Source organism: Camelus dromedarius, chromosome 3, assembly GCF_036321535.1.
Source record: "Camelus dromedarius isolate mCamDro1 chromosome 3, mCamDro1.pat, whole genome shotgun sequence".
Lineage (NCBI taxonomy): Eukaryota > Metazoa > Chordata > Mammalia > Artiodactyla > Camelidae > Camelus > Camelus dromedarius.
This window is the reverse complement of record NC_087438.1, coordinates 96,794,824-96,810,007: the sequence shown is the minus strand read 5'-3', so window position 1 is coordinate 96,810,007 and position 15,184 is coordinate 96,794,824. Positions and strand designations below refer to the sequence as shown.

General features: G+C 44.0%; 1 protein-coding gene across 1 annotated transcript in view; it reads right to left on the bottom strand.

Annotated features, from left to right (window-relative positions):
- The window catches only part of CTNNA1 (catenin alpha 1), a 198,354-nt gene extending 184,428 nt beyond the window's left edge, over nt 1–13,926 (bottom strand). The window contains exon 1 of the mRNA XM_064484329.1: nt 13,814–13,926. Within this exon, the coding sequence (XP_064340399.1) occupies nt 13,814–13,862 (49 nt within the window). The 5' untranslated portion in view covers nt 13,863–13,926. The remainder of the gene's footprint in view (nt 1–13,813) is intronic.
- Nucleotides 13,927–15,184: the final 1,258 nt, after the last annotated feature.

The window sequence follows — 15,184 nt, the reverse complement described above, 5'->3', positions numbered from 1 at the left end:
GTATTTTCATTTATTTAGGTTTTCTTTAATTTCTTGCAACGGTATTTTATATTTTTCAGTGTATCTTTGCTTAACTTTTGTCCTTCCCTGGCTCAGCTGCTGCAGAGCTAAAGGGTTAAGATGTGAGAAGGGTAGAGGGGATTGTCACTATTTCTCAGCCAGGGGCAAGACCAGGACTCCCTTGGGATGACCCATGCGGGGTGTTGGGCAGTTATTAGAGGGCCTTTATGCTGAAATGCTGGGCACAGTTGTTGGTCAGTGTGTACTTGGCACTGTCCCACTCTGGGCCACTCACTGATGCCTAGTTCTTGAAATGCTGAGATGGGAAGTCTTTCAGGCTCATTATTCCAGGAAAGCATCTTCTTGGGCCAGCCTTGCAGTAGCAGCCTCAGTGACCATGAAGTCTGATTCCCAGCTGCTATCTGCCCTTGGAATTTCTCCTGCCAGGAAGGACAAGGTGCCTTCTCCAGGAATATTGCTGGCAGAGAGGACAAGAACCATGCAAACTGTCTTCCCAAGCCTTTCCCTAATCATATCAAAGTCCTTTACAAGGAGTCTTCTAGCCTAACTGGAGCTTGATAATTACAAATTATTTCTAGTAGAAATGCTGACTGTGGGAAAGCAGGTTAGAGCAAATTTAATTCATATTAAAGCCATGGTCAGATCATCATGAACCTTCAAGATATTTATTTTTCCATCAGCTCCTCCCTGGTTCCCCCACCTCCCTTTTTGGCCTAGCTAAGCTGGAGACTCGCCTAATACAAATAACAACATTAAAATAAAATCATGTGAAAGCTCAGGGGAACACGCCTGAGTAATGGAGAAGATAATAAGCTTGGACAACCACCTCAGCCCTCTCCTCTTAGTCCCTCAAGGCAGATGAAAGTTCACAACTGATTTGGGATCCCTTCTAACAGTAAATAGGAGGAAAACTAGAGCTTAAGTGGTTTAAGGAAAAAATTGTAATAGTGTACCAGATTGCTTTCACTCCACTGATACTCAGTCCCTGCATCTCTGAAGTAATTCCCACTCTCTAAGTCATGATAGGGGGAGCTGTGGGTATTGAACAGAACAAAGATATACAACCATGAGAAATAAACCAACACAGAGGTAGCTCCGTTCATTTGTTCATTCATTAAACATCTAATTGCTAACTGTCACAGGCACTGTGCTGGCTGCAGGAGACACAGAGATGAAGGAGGTGGCAAAACCATCCCTGCCCCCTAGTTGTTCTTAAGAAGGGAGGTAGATGTGCAGCCAGATAAGCCACACTACCAGCAAATTTGCTGCTTCCTAGAATCTGCAGCTAATGACTCCTCCCCTCAGCTTGGGTTGGGGCAGAAGAGGTGTTGAGTGGTCATCTCAACCATGTATCTAGGGGCTGGAAATCAGAGCTGCTAATTCATCTTTGAAAATGAGAAAAAAAGAAGGGAGGGAAGGAAAGAGGAGGGAGGACGGCTGTCACTGATCTTGCAGAGGAAGGCTTTTCTACTTCTCTTGTAGCTTTGAATGGACAACTCTGTTGGTCTCAGAGATCTGATTCTTCAGACATAGAGTCTGGCTTCAGGGGTGAGGGAGGTAATGAAAAGATTATGAAGGAAAAACAAGAAGAGTGTCTGAACCTAAAAGGTAACACTTGGTAGCAGCTATTGTCTATAAAATGGAGCTCCTCCCTGCTTGCCTTTCTTAAGAGACGGTGAGAATAAGGAAGAAGATGGCTGAGAAGTGTCTTGAGGTAAGTGGAGAAGTGTCAGGCTGACAGCCCTCATGCCAGCAGCAGCAGCATTCAACTGTGAGGCAAATCACTTGGGGGCAGCTAGAGGCTGCTTTACCTTATTACCACAAAAATGCTATGGTTTTTATTACTGGGTACAGTGGCCATGTTTTTGGCTCCTCCAGGGCCTGGGTGTTTGGTGAGTCATCCCTCAAATCTTTTCTCAGTGTGAAATGGATTGCTGCATTTTCAGGGCTTAATTGTCCGCACCAGCTAAAAGCTCTCTGCCAGTAATGAAAATACATCCACTCTTTTTATCAAGAAAAAAGGATAATAACTCAGCCAGCTTTAGCTTACATTTTATTGAACATCAGCCCAGCTTGTTTCTAAGGACATCTCTGATGTGAAACACAGAAGGCTGCTTGCTAGGAGGCTGGGGGACTCTGAGGAAAGGTCGGGGAAAACAAAGGGCAAAAGGGTGCCCAAGGCCACCCTCCTTACTCCCTCAGAGTACCCAGCTTTCCAAAATGACAGCTGTCCCTTCCCAAGGAGCTGGAGGATGTTGAAAATTGAAAATCTCTTTGCTTTCATTGAAGATGAATGACAACAATAGCAATGATAACTATGGCACTTTACAGTTTTCAAAGGACAAGCAGAAACTCTATCATTTGATCCTTGCAACCTCCCTGAAGAGCTAGCTTGACAAGTGTTACTGTGTCATTGCTATAAACAATGAAACTAAGGTTTAAGAAAGGGAAGTGACTTACCCTTCCCAGCTAGTGCTAGAGTCAGTGTCTGATACCCGAGCTGGGAAGCCTTTCAAAAACTCCACACCCAGAGGTGGGGGTGCTTCTTGGGGGGTGAGGGGAAGACGGACAGCGCTCGCGGGAGTAACGGGTACAAAATGGGGTAAGACCTCAGGGACTTATGCAGTTCTGAAAGACTACATTTGAAGAACCTAAAACAATCTCCACATTCTCTCAATTCTATCTCCAAAAACTCCTCTTACACCAGTGCTCCAGCCACACTGTCATCCTGCAGCAATATTCTTGAGCACCAAATTACAGTCAGCCATTCTCCACTTCCTCCTTGCTCACAGAAGCCTCGTTTTACTCTTAGAAGCCTGATTTTTGTCAGAAATTGGGAGCGCTGGCTCTTCAGTGAAGTTCAGTAGAAGCTAGATTACTGCTCTGTCCAACTCTAAACCAATGTGAGTTGTTCATTCTCCTTGCTAATGACCAATTTAGGAATGCACATCTGATGACATTTTGTCACATTATGAGAGGTAAAGGGAAGTCTGTGCAGAGTCAAAGGAAGGGGTTCCTTGTTCTGAAAAGGGAAGGGTTTCCCCTCTTCCTCTCTTCTTGGACATGGAGGATGAGGAAGTTGTATGAAGTTGGAGCTTTGGCAGCCATCTTGGCATCTGGAAGGACATCATCACAAGAGGGTGACTGAACAGAAAGAAGGGAATAGTCTGGCCCTAGATGTTGTTGATTTGCTAAATTAACCAACTTTAGAACCCTACCCCTCCTGCCCTAAGCTTATTTATATGAGATAAAATTCCTTCATTTTACACCATTTTGAATTGAGGCAACATCTCTTTCTTCTCACTGAGAACATTCTAAATGCTACACCTCTTTTCTGTTCCTCAAACCTTCCAAGTTTGTTTTCATTTCAGGGCTGTTCCCACTGTTTGGGACACTTTTCCTTCAGATGTTCACATGGTTGTCTCCTTCTCATCGTTTAGGCCTTAGCTCAAATTTCACTTTTCCAGAGAGACTTTTTAGGAGCTACCCAATCTAAACCAGTTGTCCAATCAGTATGTTTTCATCTTAGCACTTACTAGTATCAGAAATCATGTTTGTATTTGTGTTTACTTGTTCATTGTCTATTTTTCTCAGGAGAATATAAGTTTCATGTGAGTAAGAATTGTGTCTGACTCCCTCACCACTGTATCCCTACCAACTGGCACAGAGCCTAGCACATAGTAGGTGCTCAATAAATGTTTGGTGAGTGAGTAAATGAATCCCAAAGACAATCTCACCATGCTGCTCCCCAGTCTCCCTCTCCCCCATGGCCGGTTTGTGTAATGTTTCTGTACCCTTGGCCTTTCAATTCCTTTTATAAGAATCTAAATCTCAGGACCAGTAAGAAATAAAGAAGGCAGCAGAGAAGCAGGAAGAAAAACATCATAAAAGCAAAATTATTTTAGGCTTAAATGTAAAAAGAGAGCAGCCTGATTGCATAACATATGTAGATCTATGCAAATTACCATGCAAGTTAAATACTGGAGAAGTTTGAAGTGGTGAGAAGTCCAGAGTCCCATGTTGGATATGTTTTCCTTCCCACCAGGAAGTAGTATCAACTTCCTAGACTTACAAAGTAGGGATGCTAACATACAGTGAAAGAAAAAAATCAATTGAGAATCACACAAGTAAAAAAGAATTTAATTTAGTTGTTGGGTTTTTCTAAAAGACAAAGATAAAAAACACTCCATGCATCCACTTTAAAGAGTAGAAATAGGAAGCATAAAACTCTTACTTGGTTTTACATAATAGCTGACTGAGATTACAGAGGAAGAGGGAGAAAGGAAATGGAAAAAAGAAGAGAGAGATTTGAGAAATAACCCTGAAGTTACCCACATCCTTCAGAAGCAAGAATCTAATCTATGTAATAATACATAATTCTTTATATTCACAGAAAACAAACAAAAACACACTTCCCACCACCACACACCAACAGCCCTCTGGGTTAAAAAAAGAGAAAATATACATTTTCAGAGTTTGTTATTAAAACTGTTTAAATTCCTATCTAAAATATGGGAGAAAGGGTACTCATTCACTTGTTCAACAACTATTTTTGGAGCACACATGTCCTGGGCCCAGAAGTAGGTGCTGGGGAGCATCTGAGAACAGGATGTGGGCTCAGTAACTGCCCTCAGGGAGCCTGCATTCTCTCTGCTTCTCTATTCTAATTTTCAATGGGGGTAACAGCCTATACCTGTCTCCTCTAGAAAGAAGAGATTACTTGTCTCATTTTACAGAGGAGAAGGTCCGTTTTTTAGAGCAACACGCAGTAGGCAGTCCCTGTGCTGCCATTAAGGATTTGAGGGCCCTGTCCCAGGGCCACCAGTGGAATTGCCTTTTGACAGAGATCTCAAGAGGACGCTGACCTTATATGCTGGACTTCCCAGGATATTGATGATTTCAAACATTTTGAGCCAATATCTCTCATACTACCAGCTCCTTAGCTATCACTCTGGCCACCACCATATCTCACTTAGTAACCGTAATAGTCTCCTGACTGTCTCCCTGCTCCTAACCTTGCCTTCCTTCTGTCTGTGCTCCACACAGCAGCCACAGGAGCTTGCCTCTTCTCTGCTCCATTCCTGTGCTGACTTCCTGTTCACTCAAGAGAATGATCTGAAGTCCCTACGATGGCCTATAATCCCCCTCCTCTGACCTCCCCTCCTCTCCTTCCTGCTCATTCAGCTCAGGCCACACACTACCACCAATCCCACATTAGCCTTTGCATTCGGTACACCTCTGTCCAGAGTGCTCCCCTCACACACATACCTCCCTCATCCTCAAGGGAAGCTCACTCCCTTCTCTTTTCAGGGCTTGACTCAGTTGTCACCTTCTCACTTCCCATCTACCCTATTTAAAATCACAAATCCCTCTGCCCTCCACAATCCTGTCTTCTTTTCTGGCTTTATTTTTCTCCATGGCTCTTATCACTTTCTGACTTAATGCATATTTTACTCATCTGTCTTGTTTATTGTCTGTCCCTCCTCCATAGAATAAAAGCTCTGAGAGAGCAGGATTTTTGTTTGCTTTGCTCATTGTTGTATCCTCAGTCCCTTGAAGAGTGACTGACAAATTAAAAAACTATTTGTTAAATTAACACAAAATTGTAAACTGACTATACGTCAATAAAAACAAAACAAACAAAATACCAAAAAACTATTTGTTAAGAGTCCTTTAGTTTAAATTGACTTCATTTATGGAAAACGTGGCCTCATACTTCTCATTTTTGTGATTTTACAGAGGATCAGTGAAAATTTCATCGAAGGCTCAGCCTCGTCCTCACACTTATGTTTGGGAAGCCCTGGCCCAGAAGCTGTAAGTCCCTGGACACAAACCCTGGCTCTGAACCCCTAAAACCAGTCCCAGAAAGGGTGGGTCCTCATTGACACTCAGCTCATAGCAGTTAGGTGCCTGAACAGCAAATGTCAGAGCCTCCTCCTAAATGCAGGCAGATTTACTTTGCAGACGGCGAGGATGCATTTTAATTTGTTGATGTGAAATCTTAATTGAACTAAACTGCTAGAGGTAGTCTCTGTTCTCTGTCATAGTCTTAATTTAGTTGGCAAAACAAGATATCATCAGAGGAAAATCACAGGCAAAGATACGGTGCCCAAATGCAAACACCCTTCTGTGTTTGGAGGTGGGATGGTGTGTGATTGGCACAAGCATGAACCCCATCCACGCAACTCAGAATGCCAACTTGGCTTTCCAGGAGTAGTCAGGGCACATCACAAGGGCTCAGACACGTTGGCCCTCCCAAAGCAGCCAGGCTAACCACTGCTCCCCTCCTGGTTTCAATGTTCTATATTTAGTGTTAGAGCAGAAGAGATGGGGGGTTTCTCACCTGAAGGTACAGAAGTATGGGAGGTGCCAGCTCTTTCATTCATTGTTAGGCACCATGAGCCAGTCACTTCCCCTGGCCTCGGTTTCTCTACCTGTGCAACAAGGAGGTTGGAATTCACATCCCTAAAGGCTTCCATCACAACGTGCCATATATGACTCTCCTAGGACCTTCAGGCCTGTGTCAACGTCCAGACTGAGGCTCCTAACTATTGCCCACTAAATCCCTCCTGAGTTCTCAGCCATGGCATATGCTCACACTGATGGCCTCGCTGTCTCCTACGAGGGGTTAGGCTGCAGGCTTTCACTAGCATAGCCTTATCCCTGACTGACAGAGTCTCAGGCTGCAATTCTGGTGAGGAGGCAGCTTTAGGAATGATTCTCTTGATGATAGATGCCCCCTCCATCTCTTTCCCAGACCTCCACCCCTAGGATCCTTTTAGGCATGATATGTGTACCACACCAGCAGCTTCTATCTGCTAGGCCTCTCCATATCTGGAGAAGCGCCTGCTGGGGCCTTGCTCCAAGCTCACCCTTACTGTGGTGCCCCAAAAGGGCCTAGGCAAATCATCAGTGGAGGCTGGTGGGAATAGGCGCCCTGGGCAGTCCAGCTCAGATTTCTGTATTATCTTATTCCAAGGATGGTCTCTGCAAGGGAGTTCCCAGGGAAGTGACTCAGGTCTTGGTATCTGTCACTGAAGCACAGCTGTAAAAGGGCCAGGGGCAGCTTCCTTGAGGGTTAAATTCCTGAGCTGGCAAATCCCCACTCTGGTGACTCACTGGCTAGAAGAGAGGGTTGCAGGTCCCAGTACCTGCATTTAGTCACAGGTTCTCATGCTGGGAATCAAGTGCTGGGAGGTTTAGCAAAGAGGCAATGCCACTTAAAAGGAAGACCACAGCTTTGCAGTAGAAACCACCTGGCAAGTCCCTTCTGCTCACTGAGCTGGTTTCTTCATCTGTTAGGCAGGGATGGTATTACCTACTTTAGAGAACTGTTGTGAGAACTACATACTATAAAGTTTCTGGAGTGTCTAGTCCTGTGTGTGGTCCAGACTGCACCCTCCAAATGGCAGCAGTTGATGTGTTATTATTATTAAAGTCCTAGCACAGCATCGTGAGAGGACATGCAGAGCTGGAGATCTCCTTTCAATTCCTGGATAGTGGCAAACTACAGCTCACACAGAAACACCCCTGAGGTTCCTCTTTCTCTGAACTCTTCTGTCTTGTTCTGTTTCCCCCTCAGTCTGTGAGGAGGCCAGGGTCAGGGAACGATGATGGCTGGTTGGTGGAGTCATGGCATTAAGGAGATAAACTATGAGCTCTTCTTCCCTCTACCCTTGGTGGAACTGGATATGGCCTTTTCCCATCACAGGATGGAAAGTCTGAGGATACAAATCTAAAGCCAGCAGGCTTCTTGCACAGGAAGAGCCTGGACTTATGAGCAGCCTTCCTTGGGGTGTGGTCCTTTGTAGAGACTGGACTCAGCTTTTAATTAGGTAGGACTCTTTCTACTGAAAGTGTTGGAAACCTCTTTCAAATTCTTAAGTAAAAATTGAATGTCTTGATTCCCAGACTTGAGTAGCATTCTAATCGAAGGATCAAAGGAAACCCAGAACCAAGGGACTGGAAGCAGGGACTTGGCATGAAAGGACATGCTCTCCCTTGAAGAAAATCAAACATGGTGGTGCAGTAAAGTCTGGGCCCACTTTATGTTGGGAGGTCAGGAAAGGTCAGTCATGGGCAGATCTGTGGATGGCGCCACTCTGGGCAGAACTAATATAGCCGGTGCAAAGGCCCTAAGTCAGGAATGAGTTTGTTCAATGAACAGAAGGAAGTCAGTGTGAGTAGAGACAGTGAGCCAGGAAGAGAACATAAGAGAGGACAGCCACAAAGGAGGCAGAGGCCAGAGCATGAAGGATCTTGTAGGTCAAGATACGGAGTTTTTACTGTATTCAAGAGATTTGGGGAAGTCTCTAGAGGTTTTTAAACAACAGAGGGGGTTAACCTAACATATTTAAAAGAAAATTCTGGTTACTGTATGGAAAGGACACCAGGGATCAGGGTAGAAGAAAGCTTTGGGGGAGACTAAGGGAGGAGCAGATTTGGGCACAGGGTAGGGTAACAGTTCTGTCCTGGTCATGTTAAATTTGAGATGCTGATTACAGGTTATGTTATTTCCTTAGGGCTGCTGTGACAAATGACCACAAACTGAGCGGCTTAAAACAACAGAAATTAATTCTCTCACAATTCTGAAGGCCAGAAATCTGGAATCAAGGTGTAAGCAGGGTTGGTTTCTTTCAGGTGCCCTGAGGGAGAATCTGTACAATGTCTCTCTCTTCTAGCTTCTGGTGGTTGCCAGCAGTCCTCGGCTGGAGATACATCACTCCAATCTCTGCCTACATCTTCACATGGCATTCTCCCCATTTATCTCTATGTCTCTATGTCTTCTCTTCTTCAGTCCTAATGTATTTAGAGCCCACTGTAATCCATATGACCTCATCTTGATTACATCTGCAAAGATCCTATGTTCAAGTAAAGTCATATTCACAAGTACCAGAGGTTAGGACTTCAATATATCTTTCTGGGAGACACAATTGAATCCACAGCAGATATCAAGTGGGCTGGTAAGTATAGAAGGCTGAAATTCAGAGGAGAGGTCTGGCTTGGAGATACTAGCTTGGCAGTCATAGAAAACCAGCCATGGGACCAGATGTAGATAGAGTACAGAAGAGGTGATAGGTTGAACTCTACAACTGTCTAATATTTAGTGGTTCGTGAATAGAAGGAGTCAGTAAAGGAGAGTGAGAAGTGGTCAGTGAGGTAGAAAACCAAGAGAGTACAGTGTCCTGGAAGCCAAAGGGAGATCATGTTTCAAGACAGAAGTAGCAGTCAACTATGCTGAGAAGCAGCTCTTAGACCTGGTGGCATGCTGACCATTGGTGATCCTGACATTTTAATTTCAGTGGAGTGGTGAGGATGGAAGAGAGAATATGACAGAAGAAGTAGAGGTAGGAACTATATACCACTCTTTCCAGTAGTTCTGCCATGAAGCATAATAGAAAAACTGGGTGGCAATAGAAGGGAGTATGGGGTAACTGGAGGGTTGTTTATTTATGTTTTAAAGCTACAACACATTAGAGAATGTTTGTATGATACGGAGCATGTTCTACTGTAGCAGTTGGCTGTTGACAGAAGCAGGGACACTCAATCCACTGTATAAAGAGGGAAGGTAGATCATGTGAGTACACATACAGGTAGGGATATAGAACTGGCGCTAGGAAAATGAGGGAGCACCTCTCTAATTGCTTCTATTTTTCCCATGAGGGATGAGGCAAGATCATCAGCTTAAAGTGAGGAGTGAAGAGAGGGAAAGATGTTTCAAGACACAGGAGGAGTTATGAAGCGGAAGTTTTGCAGACTGAAAAGTGAATCTATTAGAGGAGTATAGGAGGGTTACAGAATAGTAAGTGTCCTCTTTAGAGTTCTCATTCATACCTGGGACTCTTTCCAGACATCTTTCTTCTGGGTCAGTACCTCCTCTCGGGAAAATGCTCTGGGTGGCATTATTTAGGTCTTATGCTTAGCTCTTGTCCAATCACTGTGTCCAGAGGATAAGACACTGTGACTAGGCTGATGTGGGTCACAAACTTAGCTTTAAGACTAGAGGGCTGGTGTTATGACTGGCAGCCCCACCAGAACCACATGCAGTTGAGGGGGAGGCAGTGTTTCCTCAAAGGAAACAGGGGTGCTAGACAGACAGAAAGCAACAGACATCCACTCTCTCCTACTGCTCTCACAGGGTTGTCCTGAGGCCCATGAGACAGTATCTGTGAAACTGCATTGTGGAATGCATAGCACTACACAAGGTGAGGGGTTATTACAGTAACACTTAGTAAATTATGGATTTGTTTACTTGTTCACTCAGCAAACAGTTACTGAGTGTCTAAATAAGGCTTTATACTAGATTTATGAAGGAGAAGAAACAAATTATGAATCAGATGTGATCCTCTCCATGAATGAGCTTGCAGTTTAGTAAAGATATATTAGTTAGCTTTTGTGGGTTATGCTGTGATAACAAACAACCTCCCCAAACTCTGTGCTTTATAACAACAAAGGTTTACTTCTTGCCCATCAGCTTTAGGTTAGTTTTGGCTCTGCTCCAAGAGTCTAGTAGATGTCATTCTTGTGGCAGAGGGTAGAGAGGATACTGTAATGGCTACTAAAGCTTCTGCTCTGATCACTTCTGCTCTCATTTGATTGGCCAAAGCAAGTCTCAGGACCGAACCTGGTAACAATGGGGTAATGAAGTTATCCTCCTTCCACAGGAAGGTGTTCCAAGTCACACGCCAATATCTGGCAATTTATAATACTTTTATAGAGAAGAGAAGTGCATAATTGGGAAAAAATATATATAATTATTACAAAAGGGTAGAAGCGCATAAATACTCATGACACAACAGAAAGTGATCAGAGTCCTATGATTCAGGGCATTAGGAACTCAAAGCGGAGAGCAATATTCTCCAGTTGGGGAGACCAGAAAAGAATTCTTGGAAAAAGTGGTCTTTGGGCTGCGTCTTGAACAATACTAGAGGATCTAGGTAGGTATAGAAGAAGAAGGCAGGGCATTCCAGCAGAGGAACAGCATGAGAAAGCCATAGAAGATGGAAAGTAAGATGCTCAGACAGGGAATGGTGAATTGTTTAGATAGCCTAAAGCAGAGAAATTGGGAGGAACTAATGGAAAGATAGCAAAATGAATATGTCTGCTGGCTCTGAGAGCATATAGAAGGTCTGATCCCCACCCCATCCAACCTAGGCAGGGGTTCCTGGATCAGGGAAGTGCCTGCAATTGCTAGTAAATGAGTCTAGAGCAGCTGGGCCTTTGGCTAGACTCTTCTGTCCTTCTTGGCTTCGTCAAGCCCGGGTCCTAGCCTCTCTCTCTCAATACCTCTTTCAAAGTTTTGTTGGAAATTGGATTCTTAGTGTTCTTATAAACATGGGTTTTCTGCTTGTTTCCTCTGCCTGCGGCAGCCAGCCCCATATCCAAAAGACATTCCCAAACAAGGAGATGTTCAAACCAAAAAAGAAGTCTTCCCAGAAACAGTGGGAGTGACAAGATGACCTGGTAGAGTACCCAACCTTGCAAAGAAAGCCTTGGGCTTCATCCTGCTGGCTTCTCTTTTCTACTGCAGTAGTAAAATGAGGTTCTGTTTTGTTTAGAATAAGATCCCCAAATTTATTTTGCTCATAATGTTATAAAAGAAAAATATAATGGCTCTTTATGGTTGCATGTATTACAGTATGAATTTCATTCTTTTTGGATTCAACTTATTACAGCAGTGATTTGGGTTAAACATTTATATAACAGAAACATTCTGCTTCGTATTATGTGATAAGAATGTGCTGATTAGTAAAATTAATTCTGTAACAATCTTGTTTGTTTTCTTTGTAGTTATCAAATGCAGTACACAGACAGAAAAAGCTTTGTGAGAGTGGGTCCTGGCTTGTTGGAACTAATGAGCTGCCTATGCGGTGGGTGTGTGGTCTAAATGATACTGGCCCTGGGCAGGCTTATACTTTTAATCATTAATGCCCTGCAGCCTGCTAGAAGCATGGAAAGAAACAGGCTGACTAGGACATGCCAGAAGACGGGGGGGGGGGGGGGGGGGGGGGCACCTGGAGGCCTCCCATTGCCCTGAAGGCATAAGTGGAGCTCAGGGCCCTGTTACTAGGCACAAACCTTGGTGGTCGTGCCTCAAGAGAGGCAGGACCTCTCCCTTGGGTATAGCCTCCCATGTCAAACATCTTAGTAGGTGCTAGAGCACAGGCCTGAGGAGAGGCTTGCGTATTACTTACTCCATCATTCATTCACCCAAAAATATGTACTAAATACCAACTCTGTGCCAAGCACAGGGTATAGTAATAAACAAGATAGACAAGCTCTCTGCTCTTTCAGTTTCATTTTAGTGTGGGAAGCAGACAATAAACAAGTTAAGGAATAAATCAGCAAGATAAGATCAGTTAGTAATAAGTGCTGTGAAGACAGTAAGAGGGTGATGTGATAAGAGTGCTTGGGTATAGTATAGATAAGAGTGCTTGGGCTTACTCTGGACTTCTAGTCAGGGGAAGGCTGCTCTGCAAAGCTGACATTCATGCTGAAACCAGAGGCATGGGAAGGAACCTACTTTGCAAAGTGCTGGGGGAAAGCCTTCTAATCATTGGGAACAACAGGAGCAAAGGCCCCAAGGCAGGAAAAGACTGCAGTTATTTGATGGATAAAAAGGAGACAAGTATGACTGAATCATAGTGAGCAAGAGGGAGAATGACTGGAGCTGAGGTTGGAGAACTGAATAAAGGTCAGATACATAACTGGGAAAAATGAGAAATCACTCTAGGTATTTTAAGTACACAATTGGGAAACTGGGAAAATCAGAAATCACTCCAGGTATTTCAAGTAGAAGGAATTTAATTTGAGGAATTGGTAGCAAACATGTTGGAAGAGTTAGAGGAAAAAAAGGAAGGAGATGAAGTTTTCCGAAGATTAGTAATTACAGGAAGTCACTATCAGCCCTAAAGCTGGAAGAACAAAATAGGAAATGGTTATCACCAGAGTTGAAAACTGCTGTGCTACTGAGGCTGCTTTTTTTAGTGATTTACCAAGATTTTAATGTGTTTGGAGAGAAATCTTACTGAAAGAATAGCGATGACTATTTTCTAGCAAATAGTGAGTGAAAAACAATTTTAACCCCAAGCTGAGGTGATAAACCTACATTTTGGGGGACACAACTGCTGTAAATGAGACAACTGTAGCACCCATCCAAGACAATAAAAGAAAGCCTGTGACAATCTGTCCTATTATGGTGAGTGTGCATCATAGTTCATCATGGTTTTTTGTGAGATCTTCCCCATAATTGGTGGCTTGGCTTCCAACAAACATGTCCCAGTTTTCCAAGAACTCCTCTCTAGTGAGCTTTTCATCCTTGTTTTTGTTCTACTCATATACCGGGTGCCTGGCCTTGGCCTGTGTGTGGTCATAGGCTTGGGGGAGGATCCAGTGGCGAATCTCATCTTTGTCCAGCTTCCCATCCTTGTTCAGATCCCAGAATTCATTAAACTGCCCCTGTTCTGACAGAACTCAGTCTGGCTCTGGGCCGTTCTCCTCATGGGAAAACACATTGGCAATATACTCATTTTGATCCAAAGTCATCCACTGAGGCTGCTTTTAAGAACTAAGCTGCCTGAGCAGGAACCCAAGAGAAAGCAATGTGGCCATTGCTGGAGGTGCCATGGCTTCTCGCTTACTCCTGCTCTCCAGTCTCCAGCCAGCGGTTCCAAGTGGCAGAATGTAACAGGAAGCCAAGTTATCAAAGGGATATAGGAAATGTGGATTGCAGGCTCCTAGGTTTTGGGGGACAGTGTAGAGGGCAGATGTAGAGCTGGACAACAACACTCACCATCAACCAGCGTTAAGGGTCTGGATATCATTCTGCAGGCCCCGTTCATGAGCTTTCCATCTGAAAAAATGCAGAACAGGCTGCAGGGGCAATTGGATCACCTCATTTCACAACTGTAAAATAGAAATGACAAAAGTCATGGGTTTGTTATGAGGATTCAGGAGCATAACATATAGAAAATAGTTAATGCAGTGCCTGCAGTGTAAGGTTCAATGAATGTTATCTATATATGAAACTATACTGAAAGTACAACTAAATCATGTGGGGGACACTCAGCCTTTTGGATCAAATAAAGTCCATCTTAGTACGTGGAAAGGCTGGGAACCAATGGTCTTAGGAGAGCTCAGTCTAGACAAATCGATAGGATCAGACAACCTTCTTTTCCAGTTTCTCCTATAGGGCTCACACAAAAGACCTTTGCCACGCTCTGCTTCTGTAAGCTCTACTTGGCCTCAATGGGAAACACAGAGTATAAGGAGTTTGATGGAGGAGTTGGGAATCTGGCAAAATAATGAGCTTTGTTCCAGTTATCTACTGCTGTGTAGCAAAATACCTGAAAGCTTAAGAGCTTAAAACAACCATTTTTCACACTCATGACTCTCTGGATCAAGAATCTGAATGGGTACAAGTGGGGAATAGATCGTCTCTGTTCTATAATGTCTCAGGCATTGGCTGGTTTGATTAGAAGTATGCAGGTCTCTCAACAGCTGGGGGCTGGAATCACTGAATGTTCTTTCAGTCACATGTCTGGTGCCTTGACTTGAAGATGAAGACTAGAGGCCAGAGCACCTACACATGGCCTCTCTAGGTGGTTTGGCTTCCTTACAACATGCTGGCTGCAGGCTAGCCAGTCTTCCTATATGGTGGCTTAGGGCTCTAAACATGAATTTTTCAGCTAACAAGGTGGAAGCAGTATCACCTTTACAACCAAGCCTCAGAAGTTTCTGAGAACCACTTCTGTTGCAACCTATTAGTCTATAATTTATAAGGAAGCCACAAACCTACTGGATTCAAGGGGAGGTGGGGTATACTCCACCTCCTGATGGGGGATTGACAAGGTTCTAGAAGAGCATATAGGATGGGAAATATTAGTGTGGCCATATTTTGGAAAATACAATCTGTCACAGGCCTGCAGGTTAGAACTCACACTTCCCATGGGCCTGGAACCTTGCCAGCCATTCTAAGAAAGTAAAGTCTGAGCTCCCTGAAGAAGATAGGACCAAAGGCACATGCCCTTGTCTGTGCGCTGCCTCAATCTTCAGACAAAGCCTCCCTAAATCTCAAAAAAAAAACGGGAGCTGTGGCCCAGAATACATCCTCAGAAGTCCTCAGAGAGTCCACTGGTAAAGACTTGGGGACCTATGTCACATT